The 18,732-nt window shown below is 45.1% G+C and overlaps 1 protein-coding gene across 2 annotated transcripts in view; it reads left to right on the top strand.

Moving 5' to 3' along the window:
- Positions 1-17,266, top strand: part of BMP1 (bone morphogenetic protein 1) — a 200,483-nt gene extending 183,217 nt beyond the window's left edge. Inside the window, exons 16-20 of one of the 2 annotated variants that reach the window (XM_081960734.1) lie at positions 9,954-10,079; positions 11,106-11,233; positions 14,595-14,808; positions 15,614-15,864; positions 17,023-17,266. In XM_081960734.1, coding sequence (XP_081816860.1) covers positions 9,954-10,079; positions 11,106-11,233; positions 14,595-14,808; positions 15,614-15,864; positions 17,023-17,157 — 854 coding nt within the window. In that variant the 3' untranslated portion in view covers positions 17,158-17,266. Of the gene's footprint in view, positions 1-8,770; positions 9,206-9,953; positions 10,080-11,105; positions 11,234-14,594; positions 14,809-15,613; positions 15,865-17,022 lie in introns of those variants that run through there. The other variant, XM_081960735.1, reaches the window with a different exon arrangement.
- Positions 17,267-18,732: the final 1,466 nt, after the last annotated feature.

Genomic DNA, 18,732 nt, shown 5'->3' with positions numbered 1-18,732 from the left:
CGTTGTGGCCTACTTGTTGCAGGACAAGAGTTACACTAATATTGAAGACAAGACAAGACAAGAATAGAATAGAATAGAATAGAATAGAGAATAAAATAGAATAAGGAATTAGAATAGAATAAAGGACTGGACTGGACTAGAATAGAATAGAATAGAATAGAATAGAATAGAATAGAATAGAATAGAATAGAATAGAATACTAGATGGAATAGAATAGAATTTTAAATTTTAGAATCCAGAATGACATTGTGTCCCATTCCACATTGGTTTCTATGACAATTCGCTGTGGCCTACTTGTTGCAGGACAAGAGTTACACTAATATTGAAGACAAGAATAGAATAGAATAGACTAGAATAGAATAAAACAGAATAGACTAGAACAGAGAATTAAATAGAATAAGGAATTAGAATAGAATAAAGGAATGGACTGGACTAGAATAGAATAGAATAGAATAGAATAGTTGGAAGGGACCTTGGAGGTCTTGTAGTCCAACCCCCTATACAAAGTAGTATAGTGACCATCCTTGTATAGTGACTGTTCGCATTTACAGTGGTGATGAAACAGTAACCTTACCACCAATTCTTCATATGTCACCTTTGCAAGTCTGTAAACCTGAAGGAAAGTTGAATTCTGATCCCAAGCACAGTCGTGATTTCACTGAGCGACCACTTCGTTGCTGGTCCCACTTGTGGTTGCTAAACAAGGACTACCTGTACCTTTTTACCAAGGACCCTGAATAAACCAAGCTTCTAAGACCAAATAGCCGATGAATGGCATTCTCTCAGACAGGTATTCCTCACCTTACAATCATTTAATGACCCTAGCACTGAAAAAAGTGACTTGCGACTGATCCTTGTACTTACGACCATCAGAGCATCCGTAATGGTGACATGATGGTGATTTGGGCGCTTGCCAATTGTTACACATTTACAAGAGTTGCAGGGATGGCCATTTATGACTTTCCCAGCCAGCTTTCAAAAAAGCAAAAATGATGGGAAAGCCAGAAGGGAAAGTCTGAAGTCATGGTGGCCACAGGATGTCTCAATAACCATAGTGGTTGGTTTAATGGCCATGATTAAAAAAAAGATCACCCACAACTGCCTCATTTATTGACTAGTCCTCTGAATGGCAAGTGCTCCCATCTCTATTGGGATCGTAAGTTGAGGACTACCTACACTGCTCACTGGGGAACTTTCAGCTGGGCCAGAGATGGCAAACATTTTCGGCACCGAGTGCTCAAAAAGGAACGCACATGTGCATGCACGTCAGAGTGCCGAAGACCAGCTGACCGCTGCTCATATGGTCTATGGGTGCATGCACACCAGCGCCAGCCTCCTGGCTTTCGGGTTTCAGATGCGCATATACACACTGGACAGCTGGTCTTTGGGTTTTTGACACTCCGGCATGTGCAAAGACCAGCTGACCAGCATGCATGCATGTGCCAGAAACCCAAAGGCCAGCTGGCCGGCGCTCATGTGCATGCCGGAAAGCAGTAGAGCATGTGGCGCATGTGCCCACAGAGAGGCCTTTGTGTGCCACCTGTGGCACGTGCCATAGGTTCGCCATCACGGAGCTGGACCAAAAAATGATTTTGTTAGAATTGGGACATGATTTGATTTTTTAAAAATAAACACAAGGCCCTGTAACACTTGCAAGGATTCCTCCAGCAATCAAGAAGCCAGAAGATTCCTTGAATCAAATCAGCCGAGAGCCGATCCCAAGAGCAGCAGCGTGAGTACCTCGCTCTCTTTTTCTTTGTTTAAGGTCATCATCCCCGGGCTGGGTTTTGGGAAGGGGCTTATGCACCCCTCGCCTTTTCTACCCTCCTCCTCTAGCTGCAAAGGAGGGCAAAAATAACAACGCCCTGTAAGAAGGCGGCTTACCTCTCATAGTCAACAGATCCCCCCAGGAAAAGTGAGTTCACCCCTCTGGATCTGTACTGGGTTTATTTAATTGGTTAGTTTATTTGTACAACCTTTTTGCAGAAATATATGCATTCTTTGTGTGCTCTCTTTCGTGGGGAGCGCTGTGTCCGGGTTCCAAATAGCATCCAAAATTAAATCAGATAATTTTCTGTTTCCTTGTGGATTAGCAAACGGTACTAATAGCACTTAGACTTATATACCGCTTCACAGTGCTTCACAGCCCCCTCTAAGCAGTTTACAGAGTTGGCCTCTTGCCCCCAACAATCTGGGTCCTCATTTTACTGACCTCTGAGTCAACTTTGAGCCAGTCAGAATCGAACTGCTGGCAGTGGGCAGAGTTAGCGGCAATACTGCATTTTAACCACTCTGTCGCCACGACTCCTGAGGTCAATGCCAACAGACTCACAACGGATGAAATTGGCGGCCCCGTCCCCTTTTTTCTTTCGTTTTTAAAAAGAGGAAAGAAAATGTATCCAGAATGGAAAACAAAGTCCTTATTCCACACATTCGACTTAAATTTTGCTAAATGTAGATTAGGCTTCAGGTATGAGAAGTTGATAATAAACCCCGGCATGTATTATACTGTGCAATGACCAGTGGTGGGTTCCTAACTAGTTTACTACTGGTTTGCTGAGAAGGCGTTTTGCACGCACGCTGCTCGTTTTACTCACGCGTGCACACTCACCACGTGCTGCTGCGCATGCGCAGTAGACTGAAAACTGTTCTGCGCATGCAGAGAAACATGGCAGAAGAGACCAGGGAACTGGTTTGGAGGCGTGGCAGGCCTGGGCCGCTGCCAGTTCCAGCGACCCAGGCTGCCATACCACTACTGATTTGCCCGAACCAGTCCAAACCGGTAGGAACCCATCACTGTAATGACATGTACCGTATTTTCCGGAGTATAAGATGCACCTTTTTCCCTCAAAAAAGAGGCTGAAAATCTGGGTGTGTCTTCTAAACTGAACATAGCATTGTTTTGCCTCCAAAAACTCTGCTCCCTTCACCAAAATGGCCGTGCATAGCTTTTAGGGAGGCTTTCAGAGAGCTCCTGGGGGCTGAGGAGGGTAGAAATGAGGTAGAAACGACCCATTTTTGCCCCCCAAGCTTCCTAAAGGCTACCCATGCCCTTTTTTTTGACCAAAAATGGTTTTTTACTCATTTTGCCTCCCCCCCAGGAGCACTCTACAAGCCTCCTAAAGGATATTCATGCCCTTTTTTTGAAACAAAACCCAGGCCTTTTTTGGGAGGTTTGCAAATTTTTAATTTTCCTCTTCAAAACCTTGCTGCGTCTTATACTCCGGTGCCTCTTATACTCCAAAAAATACGGTATATCTCTGTATTCCATGATACTGGTATCTACCAGTGGTATCCATTCATGATGAATAAGCAGGATCCTATCAACTTTCTCCATCTGGTGGACATTGAGGGTAATGGGAATTGTAGTCCCAACACATCCAGATGGAAGTGGATTCAGTAAGATTGACTTATGTAATTCAATGAAACGTCATTTGTCTTGGCAGGTACTGAAAACATGAACCCACAAACCATTTCTTTCCCTTTTGTCTCTTTTCATCTAGTGTTGGTGTTGACCGCCAGTGAAACGATGAAGCCTACGTTGGGTTCTTTACTCAAAGATGTTTCTCGCTCCAATTTCATACTTGATTATTTTTGCTAAGCAATTTGAAGAGTAATTCTAAAGGCACTTTGACCTGGGGATTACCATATTTTTCAGAGTATAAGACGCACCTTTTTTCCTCCAAAAAGAGGCTGAAAATCTGGGTGCGTCTTATACACTGAATACAGCATTTTTGGCCTCCCAAAACCCCACCCCCTTCACCAATATTGCCATGCATAGCCTTTAGGAGGCTTTCAGAGAGCTCCTGGGGGCTGGGGAGGGCAGAAATGAGCAAAAATGGCCTGCTTTTTGCTCAATTTTACCTCCCCAGCCTCCAGGAGCACTCTATAACCCTTCTAAAAGCTATGCATGCCCTTTTTTGACAAACAAATGGGCCTGTTTTCACACAAAAACCACAATTTTTTACTCGTTTCTGGCCCCACCCCATCCCCCAGGAGCACTCTACAAGCCTCCTAAAGGCTATTCATGCCCTTTTTTTAAAAAAGGGGGGGTGTTTTGTTGAAAAACGGGGAGGTCTGCAGAGTGCAAAAACTTTTTTTTTTAATTTGCCTTTTCAAAATCTTTGTGGGTCTTATACTCCGAAAAATATGGTATGTCCCAATTACAAAAAGGCCCTCCAGATCTCTGTCATCTCACAAGATTGTTGAGTTTGGAAAAATAGCTCAATTCATTTCTGGATAACCTGCAATGTAATCCACATTGTCAAGGGGTCATCAGGAGAGGGAGTTACCTTATCTCCATTTTTGAAAATGTGGAGTGTTGCAGTGGCTCATTCTCCATTCTGAAGGGTTGCCTCACCTTCCTTCCCACCTTCTGAGCTTCAGCTCCTCAGATAACTCCTGTAAGAGTTTCAGGTTTTCTTACTCTAGTTGGGAGGAAAATAGAACAGAAAATAGAAGAGTTGAGAAGCACGTTTTTACAAAGAGTTCCAGTACTTGCAGGCTAAAAGGACATCCTTTTACAGGTAATTCTTGCTTAACAATCCTAACTGGGATGAGCAACTCCATCATAATACATGTATCTTCACTTAATCAAGTGAAAGGGATGTGGTGGCTCAGTGGCTAAGCTGCTGAGCTTGATGATAAAAAGTTTGGCAGTTTGGCGGTTTGAATCCCTAGCATTGCGTAACGGAGTGAGCTCCCGTTACTTGTCCCAGCTTCTGCCAAACTTGCGGTTCAAAAGCAGGTAAAAATGCAAGTAGAAAAATAGGAACCACCTTTGGTGGGAAGGTAACAGCGTTCCGTGTGCCTTCGGCATTTAGTCATGCCGGCCACATGACCACAGAGACATCTTCGGACAGCGCTGGCTCTTCAGCTTTGAAACAGAGATGAGCACCGCCCCCTAGAGTATGGAACGACTAGCACATATGTGCAAGGGGAACATTTACCTTTTTAATCAAGTGAAGCAGTTAAGCAAAACATTGCACGACCACACATAATCACTGTGGCAAGAAGAGGTCGCATAATAGGGCAAGACTCACTTAACAAATGTCTCAGTTAACAAGGGAAATTTGGCCACTCCATTGTGGTCGCAAGTTGAGGACTATCTATAATAAGGAAAGAGCTGTTGGGTGGTAAGGAAATGGAGCCCACTTGTGGGAATATTGGATAGGATGAAACTCCCACCGAGCAAAACGGGAAGTGGCCAAAATTAATGCTGGGAAATTCTAAGAGGAGTTGGTAAGCAAGGCAACCTATCTTGCTTCTGCTAAACGAAAAATAAGTTTGAAAATGCTACAAGCATCTGGTGTTTCTCTGATGATTCATTCAAGAAAGCCTCTCCACCAACTTGCTGGCTCGCAAATTCGGAATTCAGGTAAGATCTCTCTTTACGTCACTGTTTTCATCTGAAATAATCTTGAGATGGTTGAAAAAACTATGGCATTTATCAGCAAGCTTCCCAGCATATTTTGGAGATGAAAGGCTGTTCCGGTTTGGCTTGGTATAATACAGCTTCAGGTGGGGTTTGGCCTTTTGTTTACGTTTTGTCTATGTTGGCTTGTGATTCACTGGATTTGCCTATCGGTGTTCATCCTTGTCTGTGATTCGCACACCTTCCCTCTTGTGAGCTTCTATGCTTCGATTTGCACACGCAGCGGAAGTGAGTAACGTATGTGTTTTCCTTGGGCTGTGAGTGTGTATATTGGAGGCTGAAATAGTACTTGGTTAGTGTCCTTTCAAGATCGAAGTCTCATAATGGGCCACGGTGATTAGTAGTAGCGAAAAGCACATGTTTGCAGAAGTAATGGGAAATCATTTGGCCTTGAAGTATTGAAAATTTAGAATATGCCGAATTTGACTCTGCTGGGATGAGCGTCTCTCTCTCACACTCTCAGATGCACACTCAAATAAAAGAGAAACAATGCTTTGCACTGTCATTTATTTTTAAAAATTCAGTCCAATCCTGTGTGATCCCCAGATTCTCAGATTCATGCATGTGATCTGCCACACGCCGCTTACCTAAAGGAAGTGTCCTCTTTCCGGTGATAGCTCTGGGTCACACAGGCCTTTCTTTCTTGAAGCAGCTTCACAGAGATCTCTTCTGTCGTTTCCCCAGTCTCTGAAAACCACGTGAGAACGCCATGCCCACGTGATTTTGGTCTGGAGGTTGTGCGAGAGCATGGCCCTCTCCCATGTTTTCTCGAGGACACACAAGAGCCACCCCATCCTCACACAATCTCCACAGCCTCCCAAAATCACACAAGAACACGGCGTGGTTTTGAGAATAGTTGGGTGTTGGTGAGCACTGGCGTGTCACACAAAATGTTGTAATGTGACACCTTCGAGACTCGCGCCATAGGTTTGCCATCCCTGAAATAAGCTGTTTTTCTGATATGTGCAGTGAAAAGCGGGTTCAATTTGAGCCATTTCCTTGATGAACATTGACGCTCTTAGTTTTGAAAAAGTCAATTCTTTAGACAAGGAACTTTCCATATTCTGGCTGAGAAGAGCCAGGATTGCAGATTCATTTGGAAACAGCCCATCTACTGAATTCGGATGCACCCAAACTATTCAACCATGGGCTTTTGGGTGGGGAGCCCTCACTGTAGACATTCGCATTGCACTCGTGTCAGAGGCACCAAGGCACTTCTGGTTTGAAAGGGTTAGCCAGTGACATCATCGTTTTCTGGGGGACGCCCACTGGAAGCTTCTTTCGTGTCCTACACCAAGGGTGTCAAACTCAAGGGCCAGATCTGGCTCATGGGTTGCTTTGATCTGGCCCATAGGACTGGCCTGGAAACAGTGAAAGACCAGCCCTCAGTGCCTTGTGCCTTGGGCCATGTGCAGCCCTCCCGAGCTCAGTTTTCACTGGCAGAGGGTTGCAGGAGGCGGTCGCAGCTGAAAATGGAACTCGGGAGCCCGTTTTCTCTGGCAGAGTGCTCTGGCCACCACAGGCACCCCAATACGAGTTACGTCGAGCTGTCCACCCCTGCCCTGGCCATGCCCTGCCCCCACACCTCCCAAGGTCGAAACACAACCCGAATGCGGCCCTCAATGAAATTGGGTTTGACACCCCTCTCCTACAGCAAGAGCTGGAGCAAAGGACAGGAGCTCGCCCCATCCCACAGCAGCACTCGGGTCTCGAACATGAACTTGCTGCTTGTCAAGCCAACACCCTAACCACGCGAGCCACCGTGCTCCTATGAATGAAGATTGTGCAGCCATTTTACTTTTTCCCTCCTAAATATGGAGAAAGTTATGAGAAAAACCACGAGGTCATGGTATCATAAGTTGTCATGAATGATAATGATAATGAGCCAAAGGATGAATGGTAATGTCTGGATTCCTTGTATCAAATGCTATGAAGAAACCCAGGATGATTTTTATAATAAAAAGCCTGGTCTGGAAACCTTGAGGGTTACTTTGAAGTTGTGTAGAGAATGGGAGGCAATTAAGAGTTTATTTGCGTGATTTCCACCGGAAGCTCCAGGAATAAAAGTCTACCTTCCGTCCAGCAAATGAAGAGTCACAGAGTCTTCTTAAAGTTAGGGGAAAAGACTCACATCCCTGCAGAAATGAAGGCTGGCAGAAAACCATTTGCTGTTCCCGAATTTTAGTGAAAGTTGTGCAGTGCCACAGAAAACAGAAATGCAAGTCAGATCAATGATATCTTCAGAGATTGAGTTGCTATACTGAGAGTGGCCAGTTTCAAAACAGCTGCTGGAAGCTTAAAGTGGTTAATAGGCCTGCTTCACTTGGGATCACGTACAACCGTAGTCCTACCCGCCAGTTGGGAACACCATGAAAATTCATCATTTTAGTTCAACAAAATGGCTTCCAAAATAGTTCTTGTCCCTTGGTCCTCCTCGCCTTCTGCTGATGGTTCTTAGAAAGCAAACTAGAAGTATTTGGTCTGATGCCTTAGTTGGAACTCACAAGTCTATACTCTTGAGATCCCTTCTCAAAGCTAATCTCTTGCATTTCATCCCCAATCGAAAGAGATCCCCAATCAGGTCAGATCAGTTTGCTGGTCTGATGAGATGGAGTGATCTTTTCATCATCCAAGAATTCTTGGCATTTGAGGCACGTTCTTCCTGGGTCCCAACCCTCTTTCTATTCTCATCACCCGTAGCAAATTTGCCCTCCTCAGTCAGCCATCATGGCTTTTGAAGATTATCCAGAAGTGTTAGAATCAGGTGGTGGGATTCAGCCAGTTTGTACCAGATCGGGTGAACCGGTAGCTCCAACGTTCAGCTGGGGAGTGAATCAGTTTGCTCTGATGATCAGATTGGCCCACCTACCCGCCCCTGCCCTTAACTTACCTACAGTATATCCTCTCAGCTGATTCGCGCGGCAGAGCAGATTGCCACGCCTCAGCTGTGTTACTCCCCAGAAGTAACGTGGAAGGTAAGTTTTGTCAAAAGTGCTGACGCACGGAAAGCACGCAGTCATCGAACCAGTTGTTCAACCGCCAGGATCCCACCAGTGATTAGAACGATGGTTTATCTTGAATCAGCTGATACGTTCCTCTCTGGCTTCTACTAGATTTTAATGCTGTTCCTTCTGGCAGTCTTCTTCCCGTAACGGTATGCCAACCTGTACCTCAGCTTCTTCTTCATTTGGCTGTTTCTGATAGCTGTTGTAAGAGTATGGCCTCTTTCCTGCATGTCCCTCCAATGGATTATTTAAGAATAACTTTATTCATTTTTGTTTAATGAGCGTTCTCTCTTATCTTTTTAATTTTTTTCCCTTCCCTGTCTCATTTCAGAAAAGGTTCAGCCGCCCAAAATGCGTCCTCCTGGCTTGAAATATCGCCTGAAGAAGCGCACAAAATCCTAAGAATGAACTTGGCTCCCCTTCTGTTTGTTTCTCAGGAACTCCAGAGGAACCAAATCGCCCGCGTTCCTCCTCCTTCTCCCCCCCCACGCACAGCGAGCGCCTCCTTCTCTTTGTTCCGTGTTAAAAGCGTGGAGCGTTTACGACCGAGAGAAGGGGCCAGCACGTTCCACACTCTCTGCCAGCGCTCCTCAAAGTCTTACTTGACTGAACTGATAGTTATTTTTAAAATAATAATATTAATTAATGCCCTGACGCGTTTTAATTTCTCTGGTTTTTTTTTTCATGAGACCAGCTGATTTCATGTTGCATTTTTATTGTGTCTGTGACATTTTACTGTTGCTAAGTAAAGAAGAATGCCATGTCCTGTCCCCTTTTCTGCATCTCCTTGTTGTCGCTGTGTCTGTTTTTAAACTCTGTGTTCAGTAAGCAGGTAATGGTTATGCCCGTTCCAAATTTAAATGCGACTTCGGCTGTTCGTTGGCTCGAATTGTTGGGGGTGGTTCGGCTTTCTCTTAAATGTTCTCCTCTTTTGGCTGAATGCGGATGCTGCTGGTTACAGATTCATTTCCACATCAGCCTCGTGGTTGGCACACCTGTGGGTTTCGTAGCTTACTTTTGCGTTGAAAAGTCAAATTTGGGCCAGTGCAACCACAGCAGTTCCAGAGACACAGCCTAAGAACAGTAACCACAGTTTATTTTGGAAATGACGCACACTAAGATGAAGAGACACAAACAGCGATAAGAGAAACTCAGTTTATAGGACTCTCAGGGAGAAGGTTAGGCTGAAGACGTCTTGACAACTCGATTATTATCTGCAAATAATTTGTAAAGGCACTGGGGAAATTCAAGCGCATAATGCACCTAGACTAATAAAACTTATTTTATTCTGTTTAATGAATAAACTGGCTCCATGTTCCCCTGAGTTCTGCTCTCGTACTAAAGAGGCTGCAGAGAAGGTGGTAAGAAATAGATCTTAAGAAAGGGATTCAGATAAGGGGAAATTGTCTTGTTCTTTTCATTTCCGAACTGATGTGGGTAGAGTTGAGTTGCCCGCTGTGATCATGTGACTCCCTATAGGGCAGCTGGCTAAGCGATTGACGCTTCTTTCCTAGACAAAGACGAATGCTCGAAGGATAATGGGGGATGCCAACATGAATGTGTCAACACTTTTGGCAGCTATGAGTGCCAGTGCCGCAGTGGCTTTGTGCTACACGACAACAAGCATGACTGCAAAGAAGGTATGGCGCCTTGTTTTCTTTGTCAAAAGGGCTCCCACTGGGAGTCTCCAAAGACCATTTGTCATCATGTTTCACTAAATTCCGTACGCAAAAAAAGTTATTTGGGTCAAGTTGTCTACTTATATGGATGCTCTCCAGAGGTGGTATTCTACAGGTTTCAACCGGATCGCCCGAACCGGTAGCAGAAATCAGGGGTAGCCCCACCCACACACCCCATCTCTATGGCATCCCATTTAGGCCCTTTTTAGCGAAAAGCGCATGCGCGAGAGGCTTAGCATGTGCCAGCACGTCAGTGGTGGGTTCCGGATCCCGTTCCAACCAGTACAGTTTGAATGGGCCCGGTTGTGTCCACATGGGCTCGCTCAGTGCACGCATGCAACTTATCACCTCTGTGAGCCTCCGCGATGCTCCAGCTGCTCAGCAGAGCGTTTTGCAGATGCTGTACGCTCTGTGCACATGCTCAGAAGTGCTGAAGACTTAAACGACCGGTAAGGACCTCAGGTGGGTGGGTGCACTGTACCAGAACAGTATTCGGTGCTCCGGGCAGGCTCTGGTACGCCCGTATGGAGGCGTACCGCCTAAAACCCACCATTGCAGCACGTACACATCACATTTGCAAACTGGTAGGGACGGTAAGTAAATACCACCCCTGATACTCTCCATATCCAACATGGCAATATGTTTGCATTGCATTCATTTATACATTCATTCATTCATTTCATTTCATTTTGCTCTAGTGCAGGGGTGTCAAACTAGATTTCTTCGAGGGCCGGATCAACATTGTAGTTCTTCTCCGCGGGCTGGAGTTGGGGGGAGACAGGACAGACGCCTCCTGCAGCATCCTGCTGGCCAAAACTGGACACTGGGGAGTTGCGTGCACACACACACACACGTGCCTCATTTTCAGCCTCCATGGACTCCTGCAGCACTTAGCACCCCACGCAGCCCATTTTGAAGCGGTATAGAAGTCTTATTGCTTATTGCTTTTGGAACTTGTCTATTTATGAACTTATTTTTTTATTCTAGCTGGCTGTGATCACAAGATGACATCCATCACTGGAACCATCACCAGCCCAAACTGGCCTGATAAATACCCAAGCAAGAAGGAATGTACCTGGGCAATAACAACTACACCAGGACACCGTATCAAATTGGTAAAGTACCACGAAGAAGATAGTAAGAGAACAGTAGATGCAAATATTAATAGGTTCTGGTTGTCAAGCCAGCCTCGCTCAGCAACCAAGAAAGAAAACACTTAACTCCATTTTGCAGAATTAAGAATACTTTTACTGGTTATGAAAAGATAGCAGCTAAGCAAAGCAAGATCTGAGGTAAAAGCGTGCGAAATCATACATATCAATATGTGACCAACTCCCTCCCCCTGGTAACCCTCATCCCACTGTCCAATCTGTAAATCCCTTAGGTGTCATGTGAGTTCCATCTTCAAGGAGCATCATCAGGTAGGTATGCAGGACGGTTGGCCTTGACTGACACCAAGCGCTAATCTCCAGCATGCGCAGTAGACGGTGAGACCAAAACTCCCACTTTACAATCTCTCCTGTACTAAAGCTTCCCCTCCCAAATACTAGGCCCCCTCCCCGTTTCAATGGCAGCCGAAAGCAAATAGCGAAACAGAGGCTAACTCTGGTCTTATTCCCAGAAGGTAAAGGAAAAGGTTCCCCTCCCGCATATGTGCTAGTCATTCCTGACTCTAGGGGGAGGTGCTCATCTCCATTTCAAAGCCGAAGGGCCAATGCTGTCCGAAGACGTCTCCGTGGTCATGTGGCCGGCAGGACTCAACACCGAAGGCACACGGAACACTGTTACTTTCCCACCAAAGGTGGTTCTATATTCTCTACTTGCATTTTTTAACGTGCTTTTGAACTGCGAGGTTGGCAGAAGCTGGGACAAGTCACGGGAGCTCACTCCGTTACGCGGCGCTAGGGATTCGAAACACCGAACTTCCTACCTTTCTGATTGACAAGCTCAGCATTTTAGCCACTGCGCCACTGCGTCCCTCTTATTCCCATAGTGGAGTATTATTCCATGCTGGGCATCAAAGAAATTAAAGTCCTTTCCTTGACTATAAAAGGAGGGAATAAAACTATTAGGGAAGCAGAATCTTAATTTAAGCATTATCTGAACAACGTGCCTCCTTGTTAGCATCTGCAGTCCTCCCACACATGACTTCATTAATCCAGAAAACTCCTGCCCACATGGCTTCTGCGGATTACATGATTTCAAATATGATAGTGACATCCAAATGTGTGAAGATGTCAGTATGTTTTTCTTCCCACAATCATGTCAACCAGAGGCATCATGATTCAATTCCCATAACAACATAGAACCAGTCAATAGTATATCTAGGGAAGCATGAGGCAATTCAGGGACGCGGTGGCTCAGTGGCTAAGACATTGAGCTTGTCGATCAGAAAGGTCGGCAGTTCGGCGGTTCGAATCCCTACAGCTGAAAACGGAGTGAGCTCCCATTACTTGTCCCAGCTTCTGCCAACCTAACAGTTCGAAAGCAGGTAAAAATGCAAGTAGAAAAAAATAGGAGCCACCTTTGGTGGGAAGGTAACAGCATTCCCTCCACCTTCGGCGTTTAGTCATGCCAGCCACATGATCAAGGAGACGTCTTCAGACAGCGCTGGCTCTTTGGCTTTGAAACAGAGATGAGCATCACCCCCTAGAGTCGGGAACGACTAGCACATATGTGCAAGGGGAACCTTTATCTTTTTTTATGAGGAAGTTCAAGTCCAAAGCATTCAAAATGTATTCGGATTCCATGGTATGAGTCACTTCTGATGTTCTTAGGGAACGCATCCCCCAGTGGCAAGATGAAACTATTCCGAAAATGTAGGATGGCAAACTATTTCATTTCACAAGTGATATCCTGCAACACATTGTGAGCAGTTCCAAGTAATTCTCCATTAACATTAGTTGCTGACAATAGAATAGAATATAGAATAGAGCTGGAAGGGGCCTTGGAGGTCTTCTAGTCCAACCTCCTGCTCATGCAGGACCCTATACCATTTCATACAAGTGGTTGCCCAGCCTCTTTTTAAAAGCCTCCAGTGATGAAGAACCCACAACATCTGGAGGCAATTGTTCCACTGGTTAATTATTCTCATTGTTAGGAAGTTTCTTCTTAGTTTCAGGTTGCTTCTCTCCTTGATTAGTTTCCGCCCATTGTTTCTTGTCCTGCCCCCTGGTGCTTTGGAGAATAGTTTGACTCCCTCTTCTTGGAGGCAGCCCTTCAAATACTGGAACACTGCTATCGTGTCCCCGCTAGTCCTTCCTTTCTTTAGTCAAGCCATACCCTGCAACTGTTCCTTGTATGTTTTAGTCTCCAGGCCCTTAATCATCTTTGTTGCTGCTCTTCTGCATTTTTGTTTTCAGTTTCAACATCTTTTTTATAATGTGGTGACCAAAATGAAGTATTCCAGGTGTGACTGTGGCCTGATGAGAATTTTAGAAAACCAGTATTTATATGTCTACGGGGATTTTCAATCATCCAGGTCATGGTTGTCCCAAAGGTGCTTTTTCAAGAGGCAACTGGACTTCGTTTTTCTTTGAAGACATCGCCTCTCATCCACGAATCTTCTTCAGCTCTGATAGGATAGTAGGGAATGGAAGGATTTATACTCCTTTCAGGCAGCTGAATCTAAATCCTTCCATTCCCTACTATCCTGTCAGAGCTGAAGAAGATTCTTGGATGAGAAGCAAAACATCTTCAAAGAAAACCCAGTGTCAGGCTGCAGCCATCTTTTCTTTTGGATCTTTGGCCTGCCACACTTTCTATTATTCTACTGTGCATTTTCTATCGTGGGAAAAGGGGAGAGGGGATTGTACAGAGTTCGATGCTATGTAGCCATAACAACATTCTTTCTAGAAAGACAAGGTCATCCTTTGTCTTTGAACCTCTGCACCTGGCCGGAACTGGAGGGGTGGAACTGCCAGCATGGCAGTGGAAGATTGGATCATGTGATGGACTTGTGGGTGTGGGGGCAAGATCTTGAACTTTCAACGAGGTGGGAAAAACCCAGAAGCTTTCAGATTTGGGTTTTCCCAGATGTGCCAAATTGGAACTTTGAGGAATGCTTTGCCTTGTACTCTGATTTAATTTTGGATGCTATTTGGAACCCTGGCACCCAGAAAGTACAGTTGCCTGTTGAAAAAAGCACTTTTGGGACCAATAATAATACTTCATGCAATCTTAATTCTATGCCTCTGTTTATGCAATCAAGGATCGTATTAGCTTTTTGGGGGAGCTGCCACACACTGCTGTCACATATTTAAACGATCATCCACTAGGACTCCAAGATCCCTCTCCCAGTTACTGTTTTTGAGCTAAGCAGGTTTTCCCCAAAATCTGTACATTTGGTTTTTCCTGCCTAAGTGACACACCTGTCTTTTCTCTACGTTAAATTTCATTTTGTTGGCTAGGGCTCCAAAAGTATTGTACATGCACTGTCTTCTTTTTTGTATTTTTTAAACAGCAATTCTTTTTCAGACCTTCAGAGAGCTGGATATTGAACTCCACCAGGAATGCACATATGATCATGTAGAGGTTTACAACGGCAAAGATGCAAAAGCTTCGGTCCTGGGACGATTTTGTGGCTCTAAAGAACCAGATCCTATCTTCTCTACAAGCAACAGGATGTTCCTCAGATTTTTTTCAGACAACTCTATTCAAAGGAAAGGCTTTGAGGCGGCCTACACATCAGGTAATCCCCCGCGCTGGCTCGTTATTATATTTTGGCAGGGCTCCACCAGAATAGTAGTGAGGAAAAGGCTTCTAAAGCTGATAAGAGACCTCCAATGTTGCCATCATCGCAGCTCAAAGTTGTTGGTAAGTCAAGACTGCCACCCTTCATCCTTCCCCATAATACCATAATTTTCAGAGTATAAGACGCACATTAGTTTTTGGGGAGGAAAACAAGAAAAAAATTCTGCCTCTGCCTACCAGCATCCATTGGTATTCATCTGGGTAGAGTCCTTGCAGCAAACAGCAAACAGCCTGGTCAGCTTCAGCACGTTATCGCAGCCTGACTCAGCACGAGCAGCTGATTGGCAGTTGTATCGGCCTCCCGGAATACCGCCAATCAGCTATTCCAGGCTGCGGGGATCGTCACTGCCCATCGCCACCTCCGCACATCACGTTTCAGCCTCCGCACCCTCCATTTTAGACCTGTTTCAGGCTGCCAGGATCACCACAGCCCATCGCCGCTGATTGCCACCTCTACGCATTGCGTTTTCGGCCTCCGCACAATCCATTTTTGGTCTCCATGGATCGCATTTTTGGCTGGTTCTATGTGGCAGAGATTGGTGGCGGAGATCCCCACCACCTGGAACCGGCCAAAAATGCAATGTGCGGAGGCCAAAAACATGATGCGTGAAGGCCATAAATTGCAACGCGACCACCGGGACCTTCTTCTTCCTTGGTGTCCAGACTTTTTGTCCCTTCCCTCTAACCCAATTCTGAGTTAGCCAAGCTTCCTAATTTATGTTTGTGTATTTTGTTGTTTCCAGAATGTGGGGGCCAGGTGCGAGCTGAGGTGAAAACCAAGGATCTTTATTCCCACGCGCAATTTGGAGACAACAACTATCCTGGGGGTTCAGACTGTGAATGGGTGATTGTGGCCGAAGAAGGCTATGGGGTTGAACTCATCTTCCAAACGTTTGAGATTGAGGAAGAGGCCGACTGTGGCTATGACTACATGGAGCTGTTTGATGGCTACGATGGAACAGCTCCACGTCTTGGACGTTACTGTGGCTCTGGGGTAAGACATTCTGTATTGTGTAGTTCTCTCCCTGTGCTTTTGCATGAAAAGCTATACGCATGGCACAGCACGAGGTGATGACATTCACCTGCTCTTTGGAGAAATGGGAGCAGAATACATGAAAATATTAAGTCCTGGTGTAATTTGCTAGGATGAATTGTTATACAATACAATACAACACAATAGCAGAGTTGGAAGGGACCTTGGAGGTCTTCTAGTCCAACCCCCTGCCTAGGCAGGAAACCCTATACCGTTTCAGACAAATGGCTATCCAGCATCTTCTTAAATTTGTTGATAGCCATTGAGATGTTGTTGACACACCAACATCTCTTGGTGATTGGAATTATGTTTTCTGCAAAAATTGTTGATGGTCAGCAATGTTCTTTTTTAAAATGTAGAATCTCATAGGTAGCTTGAAACATTGGCACCGTGTTTCCCCGAAAATAAGACTAGGTCTTATATTTATTTTTTGCTCTAAAAGACCCATTAGGGCAGGGGTGTCCAAACTTGGGAACTTTAAGACTTGTGGACTTCAACTCCCAGAATTCCCCAGCCAGCTCTGCTGGCTGGGGAATTCTGGGAGTTGAAGTCCACAAGTCTTAAAGTTCCCAAGTTTGGACACCCCTGCATTAGGGCTTATTTTCTGCAGAGGTGGGATACGGCCAGATTGGCCCGGATCAGCCGAACCGGTAGTAACGGTGGTGGGAGGCTCCGCCCACCCACCTGGATGATTCTGCGCATGCGCAGAAGCATTGCAAGCGCGCGGGAACGCGCCCGAACCGGTAGTAAAAAAATTAGTAACCCAGCTTTGATTTTCTGGTTGGGTCTTATTTGGGGGGAAACACGATATAATGTTATTTTGAAAACAGAGGCAATATATTCGTATATTCAAACAATTAGTTTGCTTAATTGGTTCCTGACTCTCCAAGGCTCCTTGCCAAGTTTTGCAGAGATCAGCCTGGCAGCTCTCCATGCCAGAGAAGGTCCGTGACCGTAAATCCTCCCTTGAAAGACTTTGTTGGATGTGAATGAGCGGAATTCACAGTCAATTAATAAAAGGGGTTTTTGTCAGGACAAGGAGTTTGCTTCATGCTCTTGGGAAGCCTCGGTCAGAACATTAACCATTTTTTCCATCTTCTCCTCTTTTTTTTTTGCTAGCCTCCAGAAGAGGTCTACTCTGCTGGTGACTCTGTGATGGTAAGATTTCACTCAGATGACACCATCAACAAGAAGGGCTTCCATCTACGGTATACCAGCACCAAATTCCAGGACACGCTGCACACACGGAAGTGATCTCCCAGCTCCCCAAAACCCCTTCAAGTGAGAACGGCCTTCCCTTACTTGAGGGACAGGTTTTCCACCATTTGCAAAAAAGAAAGAAAGAAAGAAAACAAAAAGAAAATTCACATAAACTGGAAGGAGACAATACACAGTACACCTCAGAGTGTGAATCACTCTCACAGAAATAAAGGTGCTGTCAGCTGCTCGGGGCCTAGGTGGACTAGGCTCAGGGTTATTGGGGGAACCCTTTGATTTTTTTTTTTTAAAAAAAAGGACGTCCATTCCTGTGCCTCTTTTCTTGTTTTGACCAGCGTATCTCCAGGACTAACCACTTTGCAGCTTCCATCTGAGTTTTGTCTCCCCCGATTCTGATGGTTTGTGGCAGAGGTGTCCAAACATGGCCATTTTAAGACATGTCGACTTCAACTCCCAGAATTCCCCAGCCAGCACGGCTTCATGGTTCACTGGGGAATTCTGGGAGTTGAAGTCCACAAGTCTTCAAGTGGCTAAGAGTTCGACACCTCTGGTGTATGGTTTAAAATAAAACCAGTGTTTGACAATTCCACCAAGCAACTTTTCCACCTTTAAAAATTTCACCAAGCAAGTTTACCGGCAGAGATGTCGGTACATACAAATAGCGGAGAGGCTAGCGGGCTGGCAGAAGCTGTGTCTGTTGTAATGATGTAATGAATACACTTTCTTGTACTTCTAAGCAGATGCCCATCAGCCTCTTTCAATCTTTACCATTTGTGATTTTTTTTAAAATTCTTTCACCTCCAAGAAAAAGAAAAAAAATATGTAACTTGAAAAATGTCTTGCTCCTTCCTTCACTAACTTTTTTTTTAAATTAAAATTTGAATTGAAACAAAAGCAAAACGTGCATTTCCGCTTCTCCTATCTCTAAAAAAGAACGAGGGCTGCAGGCAGAATGTGCAAATCTATTATTTCTGTAGACTGAATCTTTCTGTTCTTGGGTTTCTGCTTCCGGAGATGCTTTCACGTCCTTAGAACTATTGATAGATAGATTTTATCCTTAATAGATTTCGGGGAGAAGGAAGAGTGAGGAAATGATAGAAAAACAATAGCTTCCTTTGGGACATACAGCAATAGCACTTGCAGGTCCCCTGGACTGCAAGGCGATCCAACCGGTCATTCCTAGAGGAGATCAACCCTGACTGCTCTTTAGAAGGCCAGATCCTGAAGAAGAAACTCAAATCATTTCTCCACCTAAGGAGAAGGAAGGACTCACTGGAGAAGAGCCTCATGATGGGAATGACTGAAGGCAAAAGAAGAAGGGGAGGGCAGAGAATGAGGTGGCTGGATGGAGTCACTGAAGCAGTAGGTGTAAACCTAAATGGACTCCAGAAGATGATAGAGGACAGGAAGGCCTGGAGGAACGTTGCCCATGGGGTCGCGATAGGTCGGACATGACTTTGCAACCAACAACAACAACAAGCAATAGCAATTAGACTTCACAGTGCTTTACCGCTCTCTCTAAGCAGTTTACAGAGTCAGCCCATTGCCCCCAACAATCAGGGTCCTCATTTTACCAACTTCGGAAGGATGAGTAGCTGAGTCAACCTTGAG

The sequence above is a fragment of the Natrix helvetica genome (assembly GCF_964273705.1).
Source record: "Natrix helvetica genome assembly, chromosome: 8".
Taxonomy (NCBI): Eukaryota; Metazoa; Chordata; class Lepidosauria; order Squamata; family Natricidae; genus Natrix; species Natrix helvetica.
The sequence above is the reverse complement of the archived record's forward strand: the minus strand, read 5'-3'. Positions and strand labels throughout refer to the sequence as shown.